General features: G+C 38.5%; 1 protein-coding gene, 2 non-coding genes and 2 pseudogenes across 6 annotated transcripts; all 5 read right to left on the bottom strand.

The window, feature by feature from the left end:
• Positions 1 to 735: 735 nt before the first annotated feature.
• On the bottom strand, positions 736 to 10,242 carry LOC131357481 (uncharacterized). 4 transcript variants are annotated; one of them, XM_058396459.1, is made up of 3 exons: positions 8,877 to 10,242; positions 3,479 to 3,529; positions 736 to 2,855 (listed from the first exon to the last, which is right to left on the bottom strand). In XM_058396459.1, the coding sequence occupies exon 3, from the start codon at positions 2,788 to 2,790 to the stop codon at positions 2,137 to 2,139; it is 654 nt and encodes a 217-aa protein (XP_058252442.1). In that variant the 5' UTR covers positions 2,791 to 2,855; positions 3,479 to 3,529; positions 8,877 to 10,242; the 3' UTR covers positions 736 to 2,136. The 4 variants fall into 2 exon arrangements, 3 of the variants coding, with proteins under 3 accessions (XP_058252442.1, XP_058252441.1, XP_058252443.1); XM_058396458.1 differs by lacking the exon at positions 8,877 to 10,242 and adding an exon at positions 3,800 to 3,968.
• Positions 10,243 to 11,731: 1,489 nt separating this feature from the next.
• On the bottom strand, positions 11,732 to 11,850 carry LOC131358419 (5S ribosomal RNA). Its single transcript, XR_009205420.1, has one exon. It is a non-coding gene; the product is annotated as a 5S ribosomal RNA (ribosomal RNA).
• Positions 11,851 to 13,132: 1,282 nt separating this feature from the next.
• Positions 13,133 to 13,252, bottom strand: LOC131358469 (5S ribosomal RNA; annotated as a pseudogene).
• Positions 13,253 to 14,659: 1,407 nt separating this feature from the next.
• On the bottom strand, positions 14,660 to 14,768 carry LOC131358509 (5S ribosomal RNA; annotated as a pseudogene).
• Positions 14,769 to 17,594: 2,826 nt separating this feature from the next.
• LOC131358438 (5S ribosomal RNA) lies at positions 17,595 to 17,713 on the bottom strand. Its single transcript, XR_009205439.1, has one exon. It is a non-coding gene; the product is annotated as a 5S ribosomal RNA (ribosomal RNA).

Genomic DNA, 17,713 nt, shown 5'->3' on the forward strand with positions numbered 1-17,713 from the left:
TAATAATAATAATAATAATAATAATAATAATAATAATAATAATAATAATAATAATAATAATAATAATAATAACCATCAATCATTGAACACTAAAGAAAACTCTCAGGATCAAAATCAAAAGAGCTAAACTAAATTTCATCTAAACACAACTATATACACTGTAATTATGTAATATAGTCTATAAAGAACAACCAGTCTCAGCAAGACTGGACCCTTACAGCCACATCACATAGTCACAGCCGTACCATACATCAGTAACCCTAAATAAACAGTTCAATCACACACGTATCTAAATTACACACACAAACAAAAAACAAATGATGCCTTTGTGGATTGTTTCACCATTATTATTTGAATTTGTGCATCACTTTGTGTTCTCCATTTTTATGGGATTTTTACTTTGTGAAGCATCTGATAAAGCTAGCAAACACGTTATCAAGAACAAACAAATTCTTTGGTTATCCAAAGAGGGGCCATAGTGAAAGATGAATCACCTGCAGCATGATCATTTTGGCCAGTAGCTCAGTGAGTGTGCCTCCTTCACTTAAGCATAACTCGTACACGTCCATGCAGGGGATTGGTCTTTCCAGGACTAACAGGAGGCAGTTGTCCATTTCAAACCAATCCACAAGCTGCAGAACGTACTGGCAGTGAGGTGGCTTTGATAGCATTTGCATTAGTCAAAGTCAAAGTCAAAGAAGCTTTATTGTCACTTCAACCATATATAGCTGATGCAGTACACAGTGAATTGAAACAACGTTCCTCCTAGACCAGAGGTGCTACACATAACACAGACAAAGTACAGTGACGCGGACAAACATAAAGCTAAACATAGAGATAAAACTAAACTATACTTAAGGTGCAAGAAATAAACTAGACATACAACAGAAGTGCACAGGACGACAAGACAAGACAGTGCAGACAAACAACATATAGACATGCAGATATAAAACTGACACTTTGCGCAAAGAACAGTGTATACAGTGAATATAAATATGAAATTGACATGTAAACAGGATTAATATAAAGTGAAATGTAAAGTGAATGTGCATGCAAACAGGACAATTTAGTATGTGTGTGTGTGTGTCCAGCACAGTTCAGTTCCTCTTGGAACACAGTTCTCAGCTTTTGTGCATGTGCGTTATGTATGTGTGTGCGAGTACATGTCCAGCACAGTTCAGTTCTCTGTTGAGATCAGATCTTGGTTGTACGTGTGTGTGTGTGTGTCCAGCTCAGCTCAGTTCTCTGTTGAGATCAGATCTTGGTTGTACGTGTGTGTGTGTGTGTCCAGCTCAGCTCAGTTCTATGTTGAGATCAGATCTTGGTTGTGTGTGTGTGTGTGTGTCCAGCTCAGCTCAGTTCTCTGTTGAGATATCTGAAAGCCTCAGGGAAGTATCTGTTCAACAGTTTGGTTGTGCGGGTCCGAATGCTTCGGTACCTCTTTCCAGATGGTAGAAGGGTGAAGAGTGCATGTGAGGGGTGTGTGGGATCATCCACAATGCTGTTAGCTTTGCGGATGCAGCGAGTGGAGTAAATGTCTGCGGATGCAGCTGTTAAGGATGCTCTCGATGGTCCCTCTGTAGAAGGTGGTCAGGATGGGAGGTAGGAGATGAGCCTTCCTCAGCCTTCGCAGGAAATAGAGACGCTGCTGGGCTTTCCTGGTGATGGAGCTGGTGTTGAGTGACCAGGTGAGGTCCTCTGCCAGGTGGACACCAAGGAATTTGGTGCTCTTGACGATCTCCACGATGGACCCATCAATGTTCAGTGGAGAATGTTCACTCTTTGCTCTCCTGAAGTCAACAACCATCTCTTTAGTCTTGTCGACGTTCAGAGACAGGTTATTGACTTTACACCAGGCTGTTAGATGTTGCACCTCCTCTCTATATGCTGACTCGTCGTTCTTGCTGATGAGACCCACCACGGTCGTGTCATCGGCGAACTTGATGATATGATTAGAGCTGTGCATTGCTGCACAGTCGTGAGTCAGCAGAGTGAACAGCAGTGGACTGAGCACACAGCCCTCAGTGTGGTGGTGCTGGAGATGCTGTTCCCGATCCGGACTGACTGAGGTCTTCCAGTCAGGAAATCCAGGATCCAATTGCAGAGGGAGGTGTTGATACCCAGCAGACTCAGCTTCTAGATCAGGTGCTGAGGAATGATCGTATTGAATGCTGAACTGAAGTCAATGAACAGCATTCGTAGGTAAGTGTATTTATTGTCCAGGTGTGTGAGGGCCAGATGGAGGGTTGTGGTGATGGCATCGTCTGTGGATCGATTTGGACGATACGCAAACTGCATGGGGTCAAGTGACGGGGGCAGCAGGTTCTTAATGTGTCTCATGACGAGCCTCTCGAAGCACTTCATGTTGATGGGTGTGAGTGCAACGGGACGGTAGTCATTGAGACAGGACACTGGAGACTTTTTCGGCACGGGGATGATAGTGGTTGACTTTAGGCACGTTGGGACGACGGCGCTGCTCGGGGAGATGTTGAAGATGTCCGTGAAGACGTCTACTAGCTGTTCTGCACATTCCCTGAGCACTCTGCCAGAATTGTTGTCTGGTCCAGCAGCTTTCCGTGGGTTAACTCTGTGTAGAGTTTTCCTCACATCAGCCGTGGTGAGACAGAGCACCTGGTCCTCTGAAGAAGGGCTGGTCTTCCTCGCTGTCACGTCATTTTGTGCCTCGAACCGAGCGTAGAAGCTGTTCAGCACATCTGGAAGGGAGGCATCACTGTCACAGGCAGGTGGAGCTGGCCTGTAGTTGGTGATGGACTGGATGCCTTGCCACATGTGCCGAGTGTCGCCGCTGCTGGCATTAAAGCCACCTCTAGATGGAGCTTGCAGGTCTCGCCAGGCTAGCAATTAAAAAACAAACACACATAAAATTAGCATAGTTTGTGAAATCTGAATCTATAGATGCAGTATATGAAACCTAGATGCTGCTGTGAGCTAAGACTAATGTGACTGAACTGAGGAGAATTAGACTTTCAAAGAAAGATTTTTGCAGCATATGGATGGAAGAATCACAAAGAACAAGTATAAAAAAAGACAACATTACGTTTTATAGGAATTACTTTGCTGTTTAGTGTTTCTTCATCTCAATCTCAGTTCTTCACTAATGTATGTGATATCCTGGAGGTCATGTGATGTCCAGTAAGATGTGTTACCATGGTGAAAGTACGCCAGTTTGAAGGATCAGTTACCTTTAGCTCACATCATGTTACTTGATCAATTTATAATGAATATGTTGTTGCTTATATGTGATTTGATGTAATCTAGTTATTGACCCTAACTGTCTGATTGGGGTGGGGGTGTTGACTTATGAAAGTAGTCAGGAACAGTAACTAATGCTGCATCTAGGATTCTTATACTGGAAAATGACAGCAAGGTGCATTAGTTTTGCATAGTTTTGGTCTTTAAATCAATTGTAAACAGGACTTTATTGCTACTATCACAGCAGTCAAGTAAGGTTACTTACAACGGTGATGTACAGGTCCGAGCCATCCTTACGGAGGTGTTTAATGGCAACCTACAAACAAAACAAAAACAAAACACCCCTGTGAAGTGTAGCAGTGGACAGATGGAAAACTTTCAAAATAGACCCTGTAATCGGTATCGGTCGATACAGCTTCTAGTGATCGGAGATCGGTAATCGGCCACAAAAATCCTGATCGGAGCACCCCTAATGGAATCCAAAATGAAGGACTCTGTTGACCCTGTATCTCTCAAAACCCTCACCGGTACACTCTCACGTCCCTCTAAAAGAGAAATAAACCCTTCCAAAATGAATGGTGCATACCCTTTGTTTAATTTCAGAACAGATTGCTGCGAGAGAAAGTAAGGTGTCTTTGAACAGGCTATTACCACTTCATTCACAAATACTTTTCTTGCTTCAATTATTACTTCGATAAAAACAATTCAGAGCAACAATTTAAATGCCGCAACAACTACAAGAGCCACATGTCTGCTCTCTTCTTCTTTGTTCAGGAGTTGGACGCATTACCGCCACCAGCTGAACTGGAGAGTGGGGCCGGCTTCCAACGCGAGCGAGTGAGAGAGCGCGTGAGTGCGTGCGCTCTCTCTCTCTCTCTCTCTCTCTCTCTCTCTCTCTCTCTCTCTCTGCGTTTACAGCATTTGCTAGACGAGTCTATCAAAGGGGATTTTACACAAGTGCTTGAATTGGAAACTTCAGAACATATCTAGAAATAAAGAACACTGTACACAATCTGAACAAACCTGCAACATCCAGTTGTTTGTTGGAGCATCTAAGACGCTCATGTTATAAGTGCAAATGCTACTACTACGACTGTTACGGACAGGAATCATAGTAGTAGAAGTAGCAGTAGTAAGAAAAATAATTAACAATAATAACGAAATACACGAATAAAAGAATAATCACGAGATTGGTATCATCAAGAAATGTGACTATGATATCTGCTACGTGAAGTCCGTCCATTCTAGAAACATACAGCCTCCGAAATAAATAACTTTATGTAAAAAAAAGTTTCTTTATAAGAAAATAGAATAATAATTGTATTTTAAAGGAATATGCGAGTGATTGTTTGAATGAATGAATGAATGAATGAATGAATGAATGAATGAATGAATGAAGTGGAAAATAAATAAGGTAGGGATAATTCTGTGATTTGAGCATGAATTTGTGTCGAGGTGATTGATTGCTTGTTGTTTTTGTCAGATGTGTCTCTGTGTGTGATCTCTGTGTAGTGATAAATGAATGCAAGTTGAAGGTGTTATTGAGTTTGAAAAGTTGCAGTAGAGACTTTTGACGGTGAAAAAGCTTACAGCACCTGGTATTCCCAGGCGGTCTCCCATCCAAGTACTAACCAGGCCCGACCCTGCTTAGCTTCCGAGATCGGGCGTTCTTTTTTTTTTTTTTTTTTTTTTTTTTTTTTTTTTTTTTTTATTAATTGAAAACTGTTCATATTATCCATTTACAGCACATAGCTTGATTACAATTTACATAAGTATTTAATAACCTTTTGATGTACATTTTATAAAAGGATTGTCTTTCACAACCATTTTCTGAAAATCATCTAATTTGTTATTCATTTTAAAATATTGATACATCGCATCAATTGTTTGTTGCATCTTTGCCATATAAATTGTCCAGACGTTTACTTCTACCCTTTTGTGTTTTACAACATTTCTTCTAATCCATATTGAATACTTAGCCACAGCTATTATAAGGTTTAAAAAATATGTGGTACAGATCCTGGTGCATGATCCAAATAGAAACAACATTTCCCAATCTTTCTGTGTCATTTGTTCTTTCCATTTCTCTTTTAACATATCCTTTACCATTATCCTTTACCAATTTTACTCATAAAATTTGTTAATTTTTCAAAGTAAAAAAATAAATGCAACCACCCTTCAACTGTTATGTTACACACACTGCATATCGCATCATCCTCTAATCCAATTTTACACAATCTCATTTCTGTTAGTAAGCAGTTATGTCTTTGCATGTAATTAAAATTCTCTAAAACAGGTTCCATATATTTTAGTCTTACATTTCTCCATATATGCTTCTCATTCAAAGCTTGGTATCTTTGTTTCCAGTAGCTATTCGCAGTTGACTTTACAAAAGCAATTTCTCTAAAATATCCATAAAATTCAATGAGTTTCCCTTCATTAAAGCACACCATTTCTCCCTTTTCTTTCTTTAAGAAAACCTTTGGATATTCTATTTTCCCTTCTATCTGCTCTTGTTCATTTATTCTTTTAATCCAGTCTTTCGGTATAGCATTCAACAGTTGTTCATATTGCTTTTTTATTGTTTTTTTTTTGACAATTTCACCGATTTCTACCATAGCATCCCCTTCCACCTGTACCGGTAAAAACCCCTCTATTATTTCGTATAGAACGTCTTTCACTTGCCTTAATCCTCCATCCCACCATTTCTTGTAATATATCGTGTTGTTTTCATTCCGTATATTCTGATTTAAAAATAGTGGTTGGTCTAACAATTGTTTTCTCCCTATGGGCTCTATTTTAATGTTACTCTGGAACTCTCCCCAAGCATTTAATACTTCCCTATAAAAACAGGGTAACATGTTTACCATGTGGCCTTTGGCTTTCATCCATAAAATGTTTTCTCCCATATTAAAATCCCCACTCTTTCTTAGATAAAACCTCATCACTTCCTTCCACATTGCTGTATTTTCTTTGTCTAAAAACCTCTTTACCGTTTTCACTCTCAAACTTTTCATTCTGATAAAAGGATCTAAAAGCCCTAATCCCCCCTCTTCTCTCCTTCCAATAAGCGTGTCATATGCTATTTTGACTCTTCCTTTGCCCCATAAAAAATTTAAAACAATCTGTTTAATTCTTGTGTAAACTTTCAAGGGCAATGGTGTCACATTCGATACATACCAGATTTTGGATAACATTAACACATTTGTTACTAGAACTTTACCATTTATTGTTAAATTTCGACTCTCCCAGAATTTTAGTCGTTTTTCTATTCCTCCTACAGTGCTCTCCCAGGTTATTTCATTTGCCCTGTTTGCATCTGGTCCAATTACTATCCCTAGGATTTTTATCTCTTCTTCCTGCTTAAAATCGATTTGTTCTGGTAGGGAATCTGCTATTCCAATTGTCAGGCCTTTGCTTTTTTCAAAATTTATTTTTGCTCCTGATCCTCTACAGTACATATTTAATAATACCCTTTCAATGCTTTTTAGGTCTTCGACCATAATCGTGGTATCATCAGCATACTGGTATATTGATTCAGTTCTTTCACTGTGTTCTATTGATATACCTTTGATCTCCTCATCAGCTTTCATTGCTAGACCACGTGGTTCGGCTACCAAAGTGTACAATAGAGCCGACAGTGGACATCCTTGTCTAATTGATCTTGTGGGTTTAAAATACTCTGTTAAAAATCCATTACATTTCACACATGTTAAAACATCAAAATAAAGGATTTTTATCCATCTTCTAAAATTATTTCCAAAACCAAATTCTCTCAGTATGTTATGCATATATTAGTATGTTCAACCCTGTCAAAGGCCTTTTCTAGATCAAGGCTTATTAGGTATCCCCCGCTCCCTTTTTCTTTCATATATGTTATTGTATCTATTATACTGCAAAGTGTGTCAGCTATGTCCCTTCCTTGTACTGCATATGCTTGTGTAGTGGTTATAATTTGGGGTAATACATATTTCAGTCTGTTTGCTAAAATCTTTGTTAGAATTTTAAAATCATTGTTTAGCATTGATATTGGTCTATAATTTTTAAGATCAGCTGTCTTTCCTTTTTTCTTATATATTAATTTGATCATGCCAGTTTTCATTGTTTCACTTAATTCTTTCTTGTTATATACTTCTTCATAAATTAATTTTAATATTGGTACCAACTGTTGCTTGAATTTTTTATAAAATTCATTTGTTAGTCCATCTGTCCCTGGACTTTTCCCTGTATTCAGTTGACTTATAGCTATATCTATTTCCTCTTCACTTATTTCTTGATCACACATTTCTTTGTTCTCTTCTGTTACTTTTGTTTTAATGTGTCTCAATAAAATTCTTCATCTTCTTGATTTATTCCTCTACTTGTAAACATATCCTCATAGTATTCTTTCACCATTTTCAGAACATTTTCTTTCCCTCTCTCTTCTTCACCTTTTTTGTTTAGCACCTCTTTGATCACATTTGCTTTTTGTCTGTTTTTCTCCAGGTTAAAAAAAAAAGTTGTACTCTTTTCCCCTTCTACCGCATATCTTACTTTACTTCTCAGTATTAATCCTCTACACTTTTCTTCTTCTATTTGCTTTATCTTGTCTTCTAGTACTATTATTTTCCCCATTGTTCCCTCATTTCCAGTTTCCTCTAATTCTTTTAGTTCCTTCTCTAGCTCTTTCCTTACTTCTTTTTCCTCTCGTCTTTTAATTTTTTGTGTACGTGTACTATGTTCTATAGAATATTTTTTAATTTCATATTTTACGTTATCCCACCATATTCTTTTGTCTTCCAAGAACAATTTATTTTTCAAATTCCATTTAATTAAGTCTTTTATTCTCTCACAATATACTCTGTCATTTAAAATACTTGTGTTGAGAACCCACATTCCTGGGCCTCTCTCTACTTCATCAAAATCCAATTCCATGAATAAATAATTATGATCACTGAATCCTGCTTCTTTATAAAATACATTCCTTGTTATGTTTTCTACCTTCTTTGTACAGAGGACTAGGCCTATCCGACATTGTTTAATTAAACCTTGCACTTTTTGTCTTCTCGAGTATTCCCTTTTCGTTCTATTTCGTTCCCTCCATACATCAACAAATTTAAACTGTTCCATTAATGTCTTCAACTCATCTCGCCCTTTATCTGTTTTAAAAACCATAGCGTTTCCAATATCTAATTTAGATAGCGCTATATTGAAATCGCCGATTAAAATAACATTCTTCCACCCATCAATTGTTGTCATTATTTTCCTAAAGAAACTGACCTTTTCTTTTTCTTCATTAGGTGCATGTATGTTGTACAGAATTATTTTATTATCATTTTGTGTTAGGTCTATTGCTATACCTTTCCCCACATCGTCATTAAAAATTACTCTTTCTTTTTCGCATATGTTCCTTTTAATTAACACCGCCACCCCTCTTCCTTGTTTTTCCTTCCCGTTATTGCAATGTATATTTCCATCCCATATGTTTCTACATTTTTTAACACTTTCTTCATCCCAATATGTCTCCTGTAAGCACACTATTTCAGCTGTTCCAGCATTTGTTATTATTGTGTGAAATTTCTGTATATTATTTAAACCTCTTACATTGATAGATACTATTTTAAATGTCATTATTTGTATTACGGTATACAAAAAAAGCGTTCCATCAGTAGTCTTTAACTTACAATGCAGTAGTCATTATTCCAACATTTCTTCCGTTAGCCCATCAAACGTGCCAGTCCTTAGATTCTTTTTTAGTCCTTTCATTAGTTCCCTTCTTTCTCTCTGTTTTTCTATAACTTTTTGTATATTGAGTGTCGTTATTCTTTTTCTCCTTCTACTCTCCAGTCTGTCGTCTTCCGCACATCCGTCTCCAAGTTTTCTTCCCCAATTAGTTCCGCGTCGTTCTGTACTCGTCGTCCGTCCATTGTTATCCAGTGTTCCTCTTACTTTTACCATTTTTAATTCCAGATCTGTATCCTCGTCCATTGCCGATTCCTTTTCTATGTCGTCATCTTTCGTTTCTGTAGATACTGTCTTTCTCGCTGCTCCGACCTGTTGCTCTGCCACTCGGTCATTGCTTTTCCCTGTGTCCGTCACCCGGCTTTGCTGATGTTCCGACTCAGTATCTTCTATTTCTGCCGGTGTTTCCTCCATAGGTTCAGCTGATTCCCCCTCATCCTGGCATTCACAGCTGATGAGTGCTCTCCTGCAGTCTGGACACTTAGCCGCAGTGCAGTCCCTCGCGTGGTGTCCCTGTTCACAGCACTCTCTGCATACAAACTTTGGGCAGTCCTTCATTATATGTCCAGTGTTCATACATAATCGGCAAGTCTTCACCTGCCGATCATGTATGATTCTGACATATTGTGGACCCTCTGCTGTGATGAATTTAGTGCTGTATGGCAAGGACACGATTTCCTTTGGGAATCGCACCTTTACATATCTTGTCCCGTCGGTTATATCTGTTCCTGGGTAATATCTCCTTCTAATTGGATGTAGGGGTGTGACACCCCACAGTCTGAGTTTTTCTGTTATAATGCTGTCTGATAAATAAACAGGCAGATACAGAAATGACACGACGATGTCATTATTTTCAAGCAGTCTGGTTTCACAATGCGTTCCACTGATTAAAATTCCATCTTCTACTAGTTTCATTGACTCATTATCGGCAAATGTTAACACGTATTCCGCCTGTTGTCGTGGTCTTAAAGCAAGTAATTTTACATGTCCAACTATTTCAACGACCGTCTTCAAAATATCAGTTGCTTTCAGTCCTTTAATTTTCTCAGTTTCAAGTATTATTGTGTATTCTTTGAATTATCTATCGTATTCAGCCATTGTCTTTGTTATTGTAGCAAAGACTATCCAACAAACTACCAAAATAATAACAAAAAAAAACCGCCTCCCCAGGTAGTCAAACTGCTGGGGAGCAAGAAAGAAAAAAATACACTATAACCAAATTTAGTAAAAAATGAATTAGAACAAAAAATAAAAGAAATAAAGCAAACACTATGGGAGAGCATGTCTCTCCCCACTGTAGCCAAACCAACTTCCTCTGCGCACTAGAGGGCGTTCTCAGGGTGGTATGGCCGTAAGCGGGAGAGCAGTTTCAATAAGGGCTCTTTATAGTGTACGATGTAGATGACTCCGTTTCTATTCTTATCTTTTTTTATTTTATTTATTTTAAAGTCACTCATTCGCGTCTCAGTTTGCTGTTGGGTGGAGAGAACAACCGCTTCATCCATATCAAACTTTCTGTCTCACCACCTGCAACCCACACGCGCCTCTCCACCTCTTGGGATTACTAACACTTAATGACATCTTACTCTGCTTAATTTGACAAAATATTTAATCAGGCACGTTGCACGCTGCATCTCAGCTTCTTGCTTTATTTTCATGCCACATCAAAAAAACACTTGACATAAGACAGAAGATTGCTGCGAGAGAAAGTAAGGTGTCTTTGAACAGGCTATTACCACTTCATCCACAAATACTTTTCTTGCTTCAATTATTACTTCGTTAAAAACAATTCAGAGCAACAATTTAAATGCCGCAACAACTACAAGAGCCACATGTCTGCTCTGTTCTTCCTTGTTCAGGACTTGGACGCATTACCGCCACCAGCTGATCTGGAGAGTGGGGCCGGCTTCCAACGCGAGCGAGAGAGCGCGTGAGTGCGTGCGCTCTCTCTCTCTCTCTCTCTCTCTCTCTCTCTCTGCGTTTACAGCATTTGCTAGACGAGTCTATCAAAGGGGATTTTACACAAGTGCTTGAATTGGAAACTTCAGAACATATCTAGAAATAAGGAACACTGTACACAATCTGAACAAACCTGCAACATCCAGTTGTTTGTTGGAGCATCTAAGACGCTCATGTTATAAGTGCAAATGCTACTACTACGACTGTTAGGGACAGGAATCATAGTAGTAGTAGTAGCAGTAGTAAGCAAAATAATTAAAAATAATAACGAAATACACGAATAAAAGAATAATCACGAGATTGGTATCATCAAGAAATGTGACTATGATATCTGCTACGTGAAGTCCGTCCATTCTAGAAACATACACCCTCCGAAATAAATAACTTTATGTAAAAAAGTGACTATGATATCTGCTACGTGAAGTCCATCCATTCTAGAAAAATACACCCTCCAGAAATAAATAACTTTTTTAAAAAAAAGTGACTATGATATCTGCTACGTGAAGTCCGTCCATTCTAGAAACATACAGCCTCCTAAATAAATAACTTTATGTAAAAAGTTTCTAAATTAGAAAATAGAATAATAATTGTAGTTTAATGGAATATGCAGTGATTGTTTGAATGAATAAATGAATGAATGAATGAATGAATGAATGAATGAATGAAGTGGAAAATAAATAAGGTAGGGATAATTCTGTGATTTGAGCATGAATTTGTGTCGAGGTGATTGATTGCTTGTTGATTTTGTCACATGTGTCTCTGTGTAGTAATAAATGAATGCAAGTTGAAGGTGTTTTTGAGTTTGAAAAGTTGCAGTAGAGACTTTTGACGGTGAAAAAGCTTACAGCACCTGGTATTCCCAGGCGGTCTCCCATCCAAGTACTAACCAGGCCCGACCCTGCTTAGCTTCCGAGATCGGACGAGATCGGGCGTTCTCAGGGTGGTATGGCCGTAAGCGAGAGAGCACTTTCAATAAGGGCTCTTTATAGTGTACGATGTAGATGACTCCGTTTCTTTTCTTTTCTTTTTTCATTTCATTTATTTTCAAGTCACTCATTCGCGTCTCAGTTTGCTGGTGGGTGGAGAGAACAACCGCCTCATCCATATCAAACTTTCTGTCTCACCACCTGCAACCCACACGCGCCTCTCCACCTCTTGGGATTACTAACACTTAATGACATCTTACTCTGCTTAATTTGACAAAATGTTTAAACAGGCACGTTGCACGCTGCATCTTAGCTTCTTGCTTTATTTTCATGCCACATCAATAAAACACTTGACCTAAGACAGACAGATTGCTGCGAGAGAAAGTAAGGAGTCTTTGAACAGGCTATTACCACTTCATCCACAAATACTTTTCTTGCTTCAATTATTACTTCGTTAAAAACAAGAAACAATTTAAATGCCGCAACAACTACAAGAGCCACATGTCTGCTCTCTTCTTCTTTGTTCAGGAGTTGGACGCATTACCGCCACCAGCTGAACTGGAGAGAGGGGCCGGGTTCCAACGCGAGCGAGTGAGAGAGCGCGTGAGTGCGTGCGCTCTCTCTCTCTCTCTCTCTCTGCGTTTAAAGCATTTGCTAGACGAGTCTTTCAACGGGGATTTTACACAAGTGCTTGAATTGGAAACTTCAGAACATATCTAGAAATAAAGAACACTGTACACAATCTGAACAAACCTGCAACATCCAATTGATTGTTGGAGCATCTAAGACGCTCATGTTATAAGTGCAAATGCTACAACTACGACTGTTACGGACAGGAATCATAGTAGTAGTAGTAGCAGTAGTAAGAAAAATAATAAAAATAATAAAGAAATACACTAATAAAAGAATAATCACGAGATTGGTATCATCCAAGAAATGTGACTATGATATCTGCTACGTGAAGTCCGTCCATTCTAGAAACATACAGCCTCCGAAATAAATAACTTTATGTAAAAAAAAGTTTCTTTATAAGAAAATAGAATAATAATTGTAGTTTAAAGGAATATACGAGTGATTGTTTGAATGAATGAATGAATGAATGAATGAATGAATGAATGAATGAATGAAGTGGAAAATAAATGAGGTAGGGATAATTCTGTGATTTGAGCATGAATTTGTGTCGAGGTGATTGATTGCTTGTTGAATTTGTCAGATGTGTCTCTGTGTGTGATCTCTGTGTAGTAATAAATGAATGCAAGTTGAAGGTGTTTTTGAGTTTGAAAAGTTGCAGTAGAGACTTTTGACGGTGAAAAAGCTTACAGCACCTGGTATTCCCAGGCGGTCTCCCATGCAAGTACTAACCAGGCCCGACCCTGCTTAGCTTCCGAGATCGGACGAGATCGAGGCGTTCTCAGGGTGGTAAGGCCGTGTTTGAGAGAACGCTTTCAATAAGGGCTCTTTATAGTGTACGATGTAGATGACTCCCTTCTTTTTCTTTTCTTTTTCATTTAATTTATTTTAAAGTCACTCATTCGTCTCAGTTTGCTGTTGGGTGGAGAGAACAACCGCTTCATCCATATCAAACTATCTCTCTCACCACCTGCAACCCACACGCCTCTCCACCTCTTGGGATTACTAACACTTAATGACATCTTACTCTGCTTAATTTGACAAAATATTTAAACAGGCACGTTGCACGCTGCATCTCAGCTTCTTGCTTTATTTTCATGCCACATCAATAAAACACTTGACATAAGACAGCAGATTGCTGCGAGAGAAAGTAAGGTGTCTTTGAACAGGCTATTACCACTTCATCCACAAATACTTTTCTTTGCTTCAATTATTACTTCGTTAAAAACAATTCAGAGCAACAATTTAAATGCCAGAACAACTACAAGAGCCACATGTCTGCTCTGTTCTTCCTTGTTCAGGAGTTGGACGCATTACCGCCACCAGCTGAACTGGAGAGAGGGGCCGGGTTCCAACGCTGAGCGAGTGAGAGAGCGCGTGAGTGAGTGCGCTAGCTCTCTCTCTCTCTCTCTCTCTCTCTCTCTCTGCGTTTAAAGCATTTGCTGAACGAGTCTTTCAACGAAGTTTTACACAAGTGCTTGAATTGGAAACTTCCAGAACATATCTAGAAATAAAGAACACTGTACACAAATCTGAACAAACCTGCAACATCCAGTTGTTTGTTGGAGCATCTAAGACGCTCATGTTATAAGTGCAAATGCTACTACTACCATTTCATTCACGGACAGGAATCACTTAGTAGTAGTAGTAGCTGATAATAAGAAAAATAATTAAAAATATTGACGAAATGCGAATAAAAGAATAATCCACGAGATTGGTATCATCAAGGAAATGTGACTATGATATCTGCTCACACGTGAAGTCCGTCCATTCTAAAAAACATACACCTCAAATAAATAACTTTATGTAAAAAAAAGTCACTATGATATCTGCTACGTGAAGTCCATTCACATTCAAAACATACCTCTCTCCGAAATAAATAACTTTATGTAAAAAAAGTTTCTTTATAAGAAAATAGAATAATAATTGTATTTTAAAGGAATATGCAAGTGATTGTTTGAATGAATAGATGAATAAATGAATAGAATGAATGAATGAATGAATGAATGAATGAATGAATGAAGTGGAAAATAAATAAGGTAAGGATAAATTCTGTGATTTGAGCATGAATTTGTGTCGAGGTGATTAGTTGCTTGTTGATTTTGTCACATGTGTCTCTGTGTGTGATCTCCATGCAGTAATAAATAGATGCAAGTTGAAGGTGTTTGTGAGTTTTGACAAGTTGCAGTAGGAACACAGCCCGGTGAAAAAGCTTACAGCACCTGGTATTCCCAGGCGGTCTCCCATCCAAGTACTAAGCAGGCCTGACCCTGCTTAGCTTCCGAGATCATTAGTTCTCAGGGTGGTATGGCCGTAAGCTTTAGAGAGCGTTTTCAATAAGGGCTCTTTATAATGTATGCGATGTAGATGACTCCGTTTCTTTTCTTTTCTTTTATTTGATTTATTTTAAAGTCACTCATTAGCGTCTCCAGTTTGCTGTTGGGTGGAGAAGAACTGCCGCTTCATCCATATCGAAAACTATCTGTCTCACCACCTGCAACCCACGCGCGCTCTCCACCTCTTGCGATTACTAACACTTAATGACATCTTACTCTGCTTAATTTGACAAAATATTTAAACAGGCACGTTGCACGCTGCATCTTGGAATTCTTGCTTTATTTTCATGCCACATGTAATAAACCCTTTGACATAAGACAGCAGATTGCTGCGAGAGAAAGTAAGGTGTCTTTGAACTGAGCTGTGCCGCTTCATCCACAAATACTTTTCTTGCTTCAATTGTTAACTGGGTGAAAAACAATTCAGAGCAACAATTTAAATGCATAACAACTACAAGAGCCACATGTCTGCTCTCTTCTTCTTTGTTCAGGAGTTGGGCGACATTACCGCCTGCTGAACTGGAGAGGGACAGGTTCCAACGCTGAGCCAGTGAGAAGGCGCGTGAGTGCGTCTGCGCCTCTCTCTCTCTCTCTCTCGTTTAAAACATTTGCTAGACAGGTCTTTCAGCAGGATTTTACTGGGAGACTTGAGTTGGAAACTTCAAGAACATATCTAGAAATAAAGAACACTGTGTACACAATCTGAACAAACCTGCAACATCCAATTGTTTGTTGGAGCATCTAAGGCAGCTCATGTTATATAAGTGCAAATGCTACTACTACGACTATTACTGGGACAGGAATCATAGTAGTAGTAGTAGTAGCAATAGTAAGAAAAATAATTAAAAATAATAACGAAAATACACGAATAAAAAGAATAATCACGAAGTTGGTATCATCAAGAAATGTGACTATGATATCTACTACGTGAGAATCCCAGTCCCATTCTAGAAACATACACCCTCAGAAATAAATAACTTTATGTAAAAAAGTTTCTTTATAAGAAAATAGAATAAAAATTGTATTTTAAAAAGGAATATGCGAGTGATTGTTTGAATGAATGAATGAATGAATGAATGAATGAATGAATGAATGAATGAATGAAGTGGAAAATAAATAAGGTAGGGATAATTCTGTGATTTGAGCATGAATTTGTGTCGAGGTGATTGATTGCTTATGATTTTGTCACATGTGTCTCTGTTTGTGATCTCTGTGTAATAACAATGATCACAAATTTGAAGGTGTTTTTGAGTTTGAAAAGTTGCAGTAGAGACTTTTTGACGGTGAAAAAAACACCTTACAGCAAAAAAGGTATTCCCAAGCGGTCTCCCATCAAAAGTACTAACCAGGCCCGACCCTGCTTAGCTTCCGAGATCGGATCAGAAGGGGCGTTCTCAAGTGTGAGTATGGCCATGGCGAAGAGAGCATTTTCAATAAGGGCTCTTTATAGTGTACGATGTAGATGACTCGCGTTTCTTTCTTTCTTTTTCATTTGATTTATTTTAAAGTCACTCATTAAGCGTCTCAGTTTGCTGTTGGGTGGAGAGAGAACAACATGTCCTGCATGAAAGCTTTCTGTCTCTCACCACCTGCAACCCACACGCCTCTCCACCTCTTGGGATTACTAACACTTAATGACATCTTACTCTGCTTAATTTGACAAAATATTTAAACAGGCACGTTGCACTTCCATCTTACCTTCTTGCTTTATTTTCATGCCACATCAATAAAACACTTGACATAAGACAACTTGGTGCTGCGAGAGAAAGTAAGGTGTCTTTGAACAGGCTATTACCACTTCATCCACAAATACTTTTCTTGCTTCAATTATTGCTTCGTTAAAAACAATTCAGAGCAACAATTTAATTCACCCAACAACTACAAGAGCCACATAGCTCACTGCTCTCTTTATTTCTTTGTTCAGGACTTGGACGCATTATACCAGCTGAACTGGAGAGTGAGGCCGGCATCCAACAGCGAGCGAGTGAGAGAGCGCGTGAGAATTCGTGCCGCTCTCTTCTCTCTCTCTCTCTCTCTCTCTCTCTCTCTCTCTCTCTCTCTTGTTAACAGCATTTGCTAGACAGAGTCTATCAAGGGATTTTACAAAAGTGCTTGAATTGGAAACTTCAGAACATATCTAGAAATAAAGAACACTGTACACAATCTGAACAAACCTGCAACATCCAATTGTTTGTTGGAGCATCTAAGACGCTCATGTTATAAGTGCAAATGCTACTACTACGACTGTTACGGACAGGAATCATAGTAGTAGTAGTAGCAGTAGTAAGAAAAATAATTAAAAATAATAACGATATTCACGAATAAAAGAATAATCACGAGATTGGTATCATCAAGAAATGTGACTATGATATCTGCTACGTGAAGTCCGTCCATTCTAGAAACATACACCCTCCGAAATAAATAACTTTATGTAAAAAAAAGTGACTATGATATCTGCTACGTGAAGTCCGTCCATTCTAGAAACATACAGCCTCCGAAATAAATAACTTTCTGTAAAAAAAGTTTCTATAAGAAAATAGAATAATAATTGTAGTTTAAAGGAATATGCGAGTGATTGTTTGAATGAATGAATGAATGAATGAATGAATGAATGAATGAATGAAGTGGAAAATGAAATAAGGTAGGGATAATTCTGTGATTTGAGCATGAATTTGTGTCGAGGTGATTGATTGCTTGTTGATTTTGTCACATGTGTCTCTGTGTGTGATCTCTGTGTAGTAATAAATGAATGCAAGTTGAAGGTGTTTTTGAGTTTGAAAAGTTGCAGTAGAGACTTTTGACGGTGAAAAGCTTACAGCACCTGGTATTCCCAGGCGGTCTCCCATCCAAGTACTAACCAGGCCCGACTCTGCTTAGCTTCCGAGATCGGACGAGATCGGGCGTTCTCAGGGTGGTATGGCCGTTAAG

The sequence above is a fragment of the Hemibagrus wyckioides genome, linkage group LG08 (genome assembly GCF_019097595.1).
Source record: "Hemibagrus wyckioides isolate EC202008001 linkage group LG08, SWU_Hwy_1.0, whole genome shotgun sequence".
Classification (NCBI taxonomy): domain Eukaryota; kingdom Metazoa; phylum Chordata; class Actinopteri; order Siluriformes; family Bagridae; genus Hemibagrus; species Hemibagrus wyckioides.